Source organism: Bidens hawaiensis, unplaced genomic scaffold, assembly GCF_021521415.1.
Source record: "Bidens hawaiensis isolate Kalapana, Puna unplaced genomic scaffold, B.hawaiensis_p1.1 tig00005567_1, whole genome shotgun sequence".
Classification (NCBI taxonomy): domain Eukaryota; kingdom Viridiplantae; phylum Streptophyta; class Magnoliopsida; order Asterales; family Asteraceae; genus Bidens; species Bidens hawaiensis.
Genome location: NW_027491360.1, coordinates 695,731 through 708,071, shown reverse-complemented (window position 1 = coordinate 708,071; position 12,341 = coordinate 695,731). Strand labels below are relative to the sequence as shown.

Genomic DNA, 12,341 nt, shown 5'->3' with positions numbered 1-12,341 from the left:
AACTTCTTTCAACACTAGCCGTTGCAACCGGTAGAACTAGTGACAATTTTATTAAACGATAAACCAACGGATAATCAATGTGTTTTCTTGTTTCCACCATCATTTTTGCAAGATCACTTACCCCTTTAAGATTGTCAAACCTCGAATCTTCTTTCACATTAGCAATGTAGTGGCCAAGTTAGCAAAATCTCGTTGCGGGAAATTATGCCCAATAGGTTGACATGGCCCTCTTAGCAAATATGTTCTTCTAATTTCATCTTTTTGATTAGGATGATATGATGAAATCGGCTTTCGATCTGAAGGATCCCATGGAAGATCATCCAATTCGACTCTTGCCAGATTATTACTACTAGATGGTGAAGGGTCTCGTGGCCTTCTCGATAAAAAACGGTCCATAATCTATCAAATTTAAGTTCTGTAAAAGCAAAAATAAAATTCAAAGCCCTAAAAAACTAACATCTTTTTTGAACACTCAATCATCAAAAGTCTCATTCTAACGAACTACAAAAGGGGCGGGATTCGGGAACGCACCTGAACGCGGAGGCCGGACTGCCGGAGGGTATCGGACTATCGGTGAGACGGCGACGGCGAGTTTCTGGTGTGACTGTGTGACTGTGAGTGTCGGAGTCGTCACCGTCGGCGAACGCGGAGGCCGGAGGATGTGTATTGTGGATTTAGGGTTTTTAATTTGTGGGAGCTACAGATGGAATTGGAGATTTGGAGGTGGTCGGCGTCTGTCTGTGTGACTGTGAGGTGGTCGGCGTCTCGGCGAGTTTCTTTCTCTACGGTAGAGGTGGACAGACAGACAGTGAGGGAAATTGGGGGTGTTTAGGGTTTTTAAGAAAGGTTTATAAGGGTAATAGAGCACAAAAGAAAAAGGCAAAAAAAAATAAGGTTGTGTCTTGTGTGAGACTCGAACCCGGGTCTGCACTCAAACACAATGCACGCCTTGCCACTAAGCCAGTATATGTTTTATGTATATATTTGAAACGAATTATATATATGGTTCAGCCCAGAAACACATGGTTCGCTAAAAAAGTCGCTATTAAATGCTCCACTACGGTTCGAAAAACACCTGGTTCGCTTGACCCGGTACTCACATGAATAAATCCGTCCCTGGCTACACCTATATACCCAATCATTTTCAATGTCATATATGTATATAACAAGATTAATTAAACTTATAAACATCAACATTTAACTACTCATTTCAAGTTATTACTCAAACCCACATGAACAACTAAGAACATCCACATGCATCACCACTAAAGCATCATCAATAGAATTAAAGGAGTTCGTTAACAATAATCGTGTGAACTAGATAATCAATATCAATATAAACCCAATTCTCCATGTATATTTCCATGAATTCAGATCAAATCAAGAACCCTCAAAATCTAGGGTTTATAAAGTTCAAGAATTGCATAGCATGTTATTCAGTGTAAGCAGAGAATGATGAACACACAACTCGAATCCTTATTCTTCACCTTCAATTTGTAACATAAATCAGTCTCTTTCTTGGCCTCCTTCTTTCGCGTTCGTTTTTCTCACACACACACTACACACACTTTAATTTTGACTAAAATGAAAGAGTGAAACAAGTTTGACCATTTTCTATCTAATCTTTCAATGTATGACAATCTAGCCCCTGAACTTTTATTGAATAAACCCATTTTCCACAAATTATAAAATAGTCCCTATAGTTCAAATCCTTAATCCTTTCGAACAAAAAGTACACTTAGCCATAATTCTTTCATAAGATCACAACCTAAAAAATATTGTTTATATATTTTATAAAAATCGGAATGTTACACCTAAGTCTTTTCTAAGATTACATACACTGCTTACATTTCTCTATCTGATGTTATTTCATTATATAATAAACGATTTGATTCTTTATACGTGATATAAATTAAAAGTAAGAAAAGCACTAGCACTTGTCCTCATTATACAGCTAGTCTCTCATTCACCATTGTGCACATTGTCAAACGTTGATCCATTTGCTTCTCATTTCCATTGTCACTGACCTTAACGGACTCGTTTCTTTTCCCTTTTCTTTCTTTTTTTCCATCTCTTTGTTCCACTAAATAGGGGTGCTCGAAAAAACCAGAATACGAATCCGTGTCCAATTATTCCGAAAATCCGAATCCAAATTATCCAAAATTTGAGAAATCCTTAATTTTTGGATATCCAAATCTTGATTTGTGTGTAGGATAAGCCTATAAATAAAGAAGACTTGAAGTGGGTTATGAAGTCCTAAAAGGCCAGAAGGGGTGGTTCATCTCGTTGATGAGCCATTGCAGGGAGGTACATTAAGGTTGGGTCCGACATGGCTTCAATAGGCGTGGTCACATGTTGAGAGGATGTTCGAGTGGCTCAAGACATGTTAGTGTTTGTTGGTGTAACTATCGACACCAAGAGTGGGTCTAGGGAATCAATGGCGTTGGTCATCGAATAATGGCAAACAACTATAGGATGAACATCAAATGATCAAGGTACAAATCTCATGAAGTGTAGCAAGCAAAGCTCATATGTAGTATGAGCTTCTAATCAGTACCCAACCACAAAGGTGATCTACAAAGTAAGTTACGTTGGGTCAAATGGACTAGAGGATGGTGAGCGAGTTACTATTCCAATCGATGAGGATTCAAGTAATTAGGCTTCAAAAATTTAGGGTAAGAGTCGAAGGAAAGAAGACCATTTTGGCTATAGTGTATAGTGTTGGCAAACCGAAAAGATTATTATGGGATACACTAATACGAAGACAACTTAGGAGATAGGGTGTGTCTCATCAAGTTAAGTAAATGGGCCCAACAGCTTGGGGATAGAGAATAAGCTTTCACGGTCCATTTTTTTGATAGTCCTAATTGGTCCAACTATGGGGAAATACCAAGTCAAAATTGAACGGGTCTAACAAGTCACAAGTTGTTTGGGTCACGGGTTAGAACGGGTCGCGTTGGAACGGCTTAGGGCCAGGAAAGGTCAAATAAAAAATGGTTGTTTTGGTTTGGGTCGGTATGGGTATGGGTTGGAATGGGTTTGTGTTAGAAACATGTCCAGGTCAGAATGGGTTACGGGTAGGATGGATTGAATTTTTTAAAACATCATCGAACTACAAGTTTACAAGTGTTTCAACACCGGTTACATGCATTATGGCACTGATTATTCGTGCTGACAATGAGTTACATGCTGGTTTTGGTGTCACGCTTACACCAACAATGCTATACTAATTCGATTTGGTGTTACCCGTTTGATTTCGCATCACGTGTGTGCCGACGATAGGTTGCGCATCCGATTTGGTGTTACCCACATAGCGGCTCTAGGTCACGCATTCACTTTAGCGGTACGCGCATAGTAGCCCATTTCAACCCATTTTTAGGATGATGGGTCAATGTAAGGCGAAAATATAGGCTTCTTTAATAGTTTAATTTCAATGTTTGTCGTTTTGTAACTCGTATTTGGGCTATGGCCCGCCTATGAGCCTTAACTATGCAATCTTGGGCCTTGACTATAGATACTAGTTGTCAAATCAAGATTAACAGGACTCAATAAACATTTCATCTTACACATAGTAAAGTGGGTTTTTCTCTCTCGTTCTTCATTTTATTTCTTACACGATTTGAGATCTGAGTGTATTGAATCAATTCCGCGGACTTACTTTCCCGCGAATTCACTACATGGACTTATCTAATTTATTGTTAGATCCACACATATCCGGGACCTACAATTAGTATTACACATAACACTATACATATATTTTATATAACAATATTATATATATAACGCAACAATATTACATATATGTAATAGATTTATTGGATTTTAATAATCCCTATTAATGGTATTGACCGATAATAATTCTTATTTATTTTATCGCCACCGACGATCCCAAATTTAAAAATGTTGGCCCCCCAATGGTCCCTCGTTAAAAAGGACTTAATGACGTACGTTATATTTTTTTTTCAAATTTCAAATTAATGTTTTTGGGTTTTTGATCGGAAGGAGGATACGAGTCAATTGATGTAAGACTTCGTTCAAAATTGTGCTCTAAAACGACGAAACAATGTTTCATTTCGCGTGTTTGAACTTACAATGAACACAAATTAAACTGTCTGGATCACCGTTTCAAACTAATTTTTACATTAATCTACTTGCATCCTCATTCCGATCAAAAGCGTTAAAACATTAAATTGAAATTCAGAAAAAAGTATAACGTCGTTAAGTCATTTTTAACGGGGTTCATCTAGGGTCCAACTTTTTTAAATTTAGGACTGTCAGTGACGATAAAATGAATATGGATTATTATCGGTCAAAATCATTCACATGGATTATTAAAATCCAATAAACCTATGTAATATCGTGATTGAAATTTTTTAGAAAAAAAAGTCCAAACTTAGTTAAATAAGGTATTAGATGTATTTCCAAACTTAGATGTTCAAAATATCAAAAGCAACTCGTGGATGGATGCTCTTTGAAGACGTTGACCTTTCGACCTCCGGTGCAACACAAACATGCATAAATCTAATTGATTTCTTAATATTATTCTATCACTGATCCTTTTACCGCTCTTAGTAGATAATATCAAATTTATGATATGAACAACATTTTATTTATAAGAAAACAATTGCATATCATCCTCAACGAAATGACAAAGGTTACATTACATACCACATCTTACAAGACAAATCAGCTTATAACAACTGCTTATTCAAACATCATTGAAAACAAACGATTACGCATTACCGAACCGCTTCTTGAAGAAACCAACTAGAGCATCTCTTGGAGGCAGCCCCTCCTTAACAACTTGACAGTTAATATAGTTACCACCCCATTCTGTTATTTTTGGGAACTTGTCTTTGCTCAACACCTTTATTCCTAATGCTTCTTCCGCTGCTCCAAGCCAATAGGCTATGAAAGTTGCAGCAATATCAACCAGGTTGATATTATCACCTCCAAAAAACTTCTTACCTTTCACATTCAATTCGTTTTCCAGAAATTGCAGTTGCTCATGAGCTTCAGCAACAACTTGCTCTTGTCCGTGGCTGCCAATGGTCTTAAATATTGCAGGCATGCACTGAACATACCACATAATGAATATTAGATCATTTCTGGTTAAATGGTAATAAAAGATCAATATGGTAAACAAAAGTTAAAAACAATTACCTTATCATCAATGAACTTGGCCCAAAATCGAGCTTGAGCCTTCTCGTAAGCATCCTGAGGCAAAACTGGAACCCCTTTCCACACATCATCGATGTACTCAACGATCACAAGCGACTCGGAGATGGGTTTCCCGTTGTGTACGAGGACAGGGATCTTTTTATGAACGGGATTATATTTGAGAAGGTCGGCACTCTTGTTGCTTAGATCTTCTACCACGAGTTCGTAGTTGATTCCCTTGAGTTTCAAGGCAGTTGTCACTCGGGAAACGTATGGACTTCCTGGAACTCCGTACAACTTCACTTCGTCGGCCATTTTCGGATAAACTGATGTAATTAGTGATTGTAATTGACTAATTTATGGTTTCGTTTTGGGTTGGTTTGAGTTCTTTCGTGGACCATTTATATAAATGCTAGTTGGTGGGCATTTATGAATTTGGTATTATTATTATTATTATTATTATTATTATTATTGTGCCTTAAATACTTGTACGATATGCAGGGCAGTTGTATGCGAAGTTGGAATTGTCTGCCTCTAATATGAACAGGGCAGTTGTATGCGAAGTTGGAATTGTCTGCCTCTAATATGAACAAAGGAGTAGTTGGAGCTAGGGGGTGTCAAACGTGTCGGGTTGGTGGGTTGACGGGTTGATGAGTTTCTGGTTGGCAGGTTAGCGTGTTGAAATTCTTCAACCCTAAACCAACCCATATATTTATGCGTGTCGTGTCGGGTCGACCCATCTAGATTCGTGTCGTGTTCGGGTTGTGTTTTGGGTCAACCCATTTTACTTTCATATACGTATACGGGTAATACTTATTAACTTAGTAATAAATTAAACAATTAATTAATTTCTCTTAATTATATAAAACTTGTTAATAATTTGTGATAAATCTAATTGTTTTTGTGTATTTATCTCTTATTCTCAATTAACAGAAATAGGTTCACATATTTAGCCTAAGAAAAGAACAAACAACCGAAATAAGCATAGAATAGATAGTTAGACTTAATAATGTAAAAATGTTTGAAGTAAAAAGTAGATAAAAATAGTGTAAAAAAAGTTTTACTTTTAAAAAATTGATATATGAAAAATTAAAAATCTAAGTATTTAACTTTAAAATTTAACACTTATTATCTCTATAATCAAAATATTAACTTCTCTAAAGTTGTTAAACGAGTTAACAGGTCAACCCACTTTTTAACGGGCCAGGTTCGGGGGTTGACCTGTTTAAGAAAACGGGTCGTGTCGGCCGACCCAAAACCTATATTTTTTCGTGTCGGGTTTGTGTTAGGTTTCGGATCGTGTCAGGAGTTGGCACCCCTAGTTGGAGCTAGTGGTGGAAAATAGTCAACGTATTTTGTAACGTAATTGGCCTCATCTCCTATGAATAAATACTAATACCATAGATGTGATGGTTAATCTTAAAATATTGAGGTGTTACTATTAAAACTTGATTTAAGGGGGTTTTTATATTAAAACTTGATTTAAGGAGGTTTTTATAGTGTTGATTTTTCTTTTTAATAGTGTTTTTGTATGAGTTAATTCTGAAATATTATAATCAATATGAATTTTGATATTGTATTTTAAAAAAGTTTACTTGAATATTAAGAATAATTCCAAATGTAAAAAAACAAAATATGTACTTTTCGATTTCATATTCAAGTATCAAACACACGGATATTACTTTTTTTGGTGTTCACGTTTCCTTTTCTTCCTTAGAAGGTGGTATCAAGAATGTTATTTAAAAAAAGACCATATTAATAAATAATTGGAAAATTCTAATAATACCCATTTTCATAAATGGGTTTCGAGTTTTATCCATCATTTGTAAACAATTCTTCAAATGCGCACCACAAATAACTCGAAACGACTAGATTCTTAGAGTCAACGAATATTTTACAAAACTGGACAAAACGATTACTTTAGGCTAAGATAATTGTCAGAACGAATATTTTGTAGCACCAAATGGCCGAGACGAATATTTTACGTTACGAAAATTGCCGGGATGACTATTTAAGGTAAAAAATAACCGAGACGAGTTTTTTATGAAATTTTTGTACTTTTCATACTATTATATTATTATATTTAATTTTACTTATAATTTGTTTTTCTTTTATAACTTTTAAAATATAAAGTTTTATATAATTCCGAATACACCGTTGAGATGTGTTTTTTTATTTAAGTGCCGACATCAATTTTATTCAAAACCGAGTGTAGATAAAAAAACATGTAGATAAAAAAATTATGTCGGCATTACTATTTCATTTTCTTATTTTGTTACCATATAGTAACTAGAAATGGAATAGATTATTGCTGGTGAGCGGTGACGATGGTGGTGGCTAGGTGGAGGTAATTGTGGATGGTGGTGACAGTGGAGGTAGTGGGGGTGGGTAGTGGCGGTCAGTGATGGTGGTTAGCGGTAGTGGTAGTGTGGTGGGCGGTGGTGGCGGATAGTGGGAGGCGATCAATGATGGTGGGAGACATTCTTGGACAAACCTCATTACAAACACCACCATTGCGAAGGAAGTTTGCCAAGTTGTAGTCCTTGGCCGCGACCTTGTGACAATCAAGCAAAGTGGGCCCTAATGTCTCGTCTCTCTCTCTCTCACACACACATATATATATGTATATATATATATGTTTAAGTTCAGAAAAGAAATGTGTTTATTGCGAGAAGTACCATAAGTCATCTCAACCAATCACATAATTTCTTTATTATTTTCATTTTATTTAATCATAAGGGTGTATTGGTAAATTATCTACTTTTGTTATTTTGGTAACTAATAATTATTAATAGGAAGTTACCAATAGTTATTATTTTATTTTACTACTCCCTCCGTCTCATTATAAGTGTCTTAGTTTGAATTTTCAAGTCTTTCTTTCGCAACTTTGACCGTAAATATTTTTGTCCGTGTCATATAATACTTGATGAAAATTATATCAATGTAAAATACATTTAAAACCCAACCCATTCATATATTTTACATCAAGTATTATATAACACAAACAAAAATATTGTCGGTCAAAGTTAAACAAGATAGACTTGAAAATCAAACTAGGACACTTAAAATGGGACGGAGGGAGTATGTTTTATTACCTTTGTTAATTCTTAGTTTGTTTGCGAACTAATTAATGATTCTGCTAACAATATCATAATAACATAAAATAGCGTTATGCATATTCAATATTTTGGAATTATCTCGAATATAAGTTACTATCTACACAGCCGCATAGCTACTACCTACACAGTCAATAATGATCACTACACAGGCGCCAATAACAATCCCTACACCAGCTACATGGTAGTGTACATAGTTACTACCTACACAACTAATAACAAACCCTACACCAGCTACATAGTTACTATCTACACAACCAATAACAATCCCTACTACACAACCAATAACAATCCCTACATAACGACATAGTTACTACTTTACACAACAATTAATAATCTCACACAATACTTAAAACTAATATATGTACTCCACAATAATCATGATATCCTACATAACAGATAAATTTCAAACACGTGTATATGTAGATTTGCATACACAAATATCTTGAATTTCTACACCTCGTATTATAGAAGATACCCCTACATAGTTGTAGTTAAAAAGGTCTAGATACACAAATAACCTGAAGCATGCACAAGTATACAAAAATATAAATCATACTCTATGCATATCATATTTTAGTTAATACATTAACACAACCTAGCATAATATAATATAATCAAACATAAAGTAAAGTGCTAAAAATCATAATTTTGGATTCCATGATACCAAACAGATGAAATTAAAGCTATAATGACATTTGAGATTGAGGCTATAATTGGAGGGTATATAATTCATTAATTGTGATTTGCACGTTTGTTTTGAATGAGGCTAAACCAAAAATACTAAAATACCCTTTTTGGTATTAAAGCTCATTAATATGGGATGTAAAAATTACAAGAATGCCATTTTAAGTAATGACCATTGATCAAACAAAATCAATGGATGAGATTTATTTCTCGCACTTCTCGCAGTAATATCATTTTCTCTTCTGAACCATCCCCTATATATATATATATATATATATATATATATATATATATATATGGGGGGTGGATCATGCAAGAAATGGTTTTAGGGTAAGAAGTGCGAGAAATACATCAGAACCATTGATGGTGTTTAATCAATGGTGTACAACACAAATGACATATTAGTAATTAATTAAACATATTGCAACATGTATTTGATTCAAAAAGGTATAATTGTATTTGGTGTTTAGGCATCATTAAATTAGACTTCAATCTCTCCCTCCGTTACCACCATTTATGCCTTATAAATAATTAAATCTTAACCACAATTATCTTGTAATTAGGAGCTCTTATTCAAGAATTTTTCAATCTTTAAGACATTCAACCATGCGGTTACATTATAAGTAATAGTTTTTGTGGTGGATTTTTAATTATTTTTTAATCTCGTCTCAGTTATTATACTTACACACATACATACATACATACACGTACCACATACATACAAACGCACATACATACATACATACATTCGTACATACATACCTACATACTTACATTCCTACACATATTTGCATACCTACATATCTAAGGACTTACATACACACCTACACACACATGTATACTTACATGCATACATACCTACATACGTACACTCATCCGTGCGTACATACCTGCACATAAATACAAGCGGTTGACGAAACTACGTAGTTAGGGTGATGTAAATTTTTGCTTTTTAAAAATATACTTGAAGTATTATGGTGAACACAAGTAAAAAAATGAAAACTCATGTCTGTGGGATTTGTAGGTAAAACATAGTATGTTGTCATGTATGATACGTAGTGCTTATTGGTGATATACAAATAGTTTATCATTTACAACGGTTGACACAAAAAAACATAAATTTGAAGAATTTTAGGGCACTAATGTTAACATGAGGAATACGCACAATACTAATAGTAATTAAAGACAACTAAAAAAAATAGTTACAATATCAAATATTTAAGAAAACTAAAATATTACTTACAAATGTTTAAAGAATACGTACATTAATCTCTTTGAAATGTTTAGGAAAAATAAAAGATAAAACATTATTTGAAACATCCAACAATTACTAGTTACCATATTCACATATTTGTGGAGATTATAACTATGCCCTTCAACGTAAATTAAATATAAAATTAAGAGAAAAATTATGATTGATTATAATGATTTATCGCACTTCTCGCATTAAAACACTTCTGAAATGAATATAACCATATATATATATAGGGGAAAGTTATTTTGAGAACCTTTTTGAGTTGTAAGAACTTTAAGAACTTAATATGGACTACACGTTTAATTAAATGAGTATGGAACATGTGGCTGAGAATAAATCTGATTAAAAAATAAATCAAGTTAGTGAATAAGTATTTTTGATGATTACACAAGTTTAAATGTTAGTTACACATGTGTAATAAGTCGATTCGGTGTGTAAAAGAATAGCGTAATTTTTTTACGTTACTTACACTTACGTATTACATTTATGTAAAGAAATTCGAAAAAAAACTTGTTACGTTGAGTTCTTTCGAGTTCTTAAAACTCAAAGTGGTTCTCAAAAGAAATCAATCATATATATATACATATATATATATATATATATATATATATATATATATATATGTGGGGGGGGGGGTTGTAAAGGTTTGTTGTAGAAAAAAAGTTAGGTTTTTAAGAAAAGTTTGAAATTTGATATAGCGATAATGTATCGGTTTATATGGGTTTATTATTGTAGATGCTCTTATTTTGGATTATGTTCAATGTTAAGCTCTGCCCTTGATTCTAGTTTTATTCTTGTCTAATCCTTAGTTTTGATCTTCACCATATTGTTTTGGTTTTGATCTTTACCATATTGTTGTATGACAACGCTCTATGGTAAGTGTTTCTTAACCATCCAAATCTTTTCAATTTTCTACTGGTATATGTTCTAGCTAGTTGAGTATAAACCATCAGTTTGAGTTGTGTTTAATAGTGAACGAGTTAAATAATAAATATTAATAGCCAAAAAAATGACAAAATTTGAAAAGAGTCGAATGTATATTTCGCTTTAAACTTTTAAAAGTTGAGTTTGTCTCTCTATTTTTTATATTTGATTAAAACAATGTAAAATTACATGTGAATGTTTTCTAGTTTTTTATATGGTGTAAAATTATATAATTCATGGAATCTTGACATTGTGATCACTAATAAAGTGAAACAGATTATGGTCATTAACGTGGGGGAAGGGAAAATTATTTCGGTTACGTATGTGCATACGCATGCTAGAAGTAGAGAAACCTCCTAACCTTCTCGTTTGTTCCAAAACCTATTTACATCAAATATCTTTTCCCTTTCACTTAAATTGTGAAAATTCGAATGATTTTTATCAAAATTCTAGCTATGCTACCTATGCAGATAATTTGATCATCGATTTTGACTGAAGTGGTCAAGTTATGGTGTAGCCTTTGAATTAACCGACAAACTATTAGTTGATCAGTTCTTGAGAAGTCGGCCTAGCGATCTACAAAATTCATCCTAATAAAGCTATACGCGGACATTGGATCATATTGGGTTAATCGAGTTGTTCACGAGTCAGCGAGTCAAATATATCAGCAGGTTGCGAGTAAAAAAAAAACTAAATGGTCCAGGGTTAAAAGTGTCTTTTACTCACGTGATTGGATGTGAGATTGTTCAAGTCTTTTGTTGTTAGTTTAGTTTCTAATTAGTTTATTTGTTTTATTCTAGTTTATTTAAGTTAAATTAATTAGTGAATTGGTCAATATATTGACCGAGTGATATGGAGAAAACGAAGGAAACACGAGGACCAAAGATGTGCTGAGATCACAGATAGAATGTTACGTGGGTTTTTTTGTTTTGTTTCTATAAGTACAAACGTACTTCCCATACACGATACTTAATGTATTAGCTATAACATTGGATGCCCGCAGAGACCTATACTCACGACGCCTAATATCCATTGTTTACGACTAGCACTATGCCGGGTATCAGTGACATTTGTCATTCTCGATTTGTATTTGTATATTCAACCCGGGTTTTGTATTCGGATCCATTGTCATTAATAAAATATTGAATTTCATGTCACACTTTTATTATATCTTGTTTTGCTGTTATACTCCCTTTATC

General features: G+C 33.8%; 1 protein-coding gene and 1 pseudogene across 1 annotated transcript; one reads left to right on the top strand and one right to left on the bottom strand.

Annotated features, from left to right (window-relative positions):
* Positions 1–4,732: 4,732 nt before the first annotated feature.
* LOC143630150 (putative glutathione S-transferase) lies at positions 4,733–5,514 on the bottom strand. The gene is made up of 2 exons (XM_077099236.1): positions 5,164–5,514; positions 4,733–5,074 (listed from the first exon to the last, which is right to left on the bottom strand). Exons 1-2 carry the CDS (start codon positions 5,473–5,475, stop codon positions 4,733–4,735), a joined length of 654 nt encoding a protein of 217 aa, XP_076955351.1. The 5' UTR covers positions 5,476–5,514.
* A 3,453-nt stretch (positions 5,515–8,967) lies between these two features.
* The window catches only part of LOC143630108 (puromycin-sensitive aminopeptidase-like), a 28,782-nt pseudogene continuing 25,408 nt past the window's right edge, over positions 8,968–12,341 (top strand).

Excerpts from the sequence above, each read along its gene's own strand:
- LOC143630150 (XM_077099236.1), bottom strand. The coding sequence starts at position 5,475 with ATGGCCGACGAAGTGAAGTTGTACGGAGTTCCAGGAAGTCCATACGTT. Across the intron at positions 5,075-5,163 it reads CCAAGTTCATTGATGATAAG|TGCATGCCTGCAATATTTAA; the intron begins GTAATTGTTTTT and ends TGGTATGTTCAG.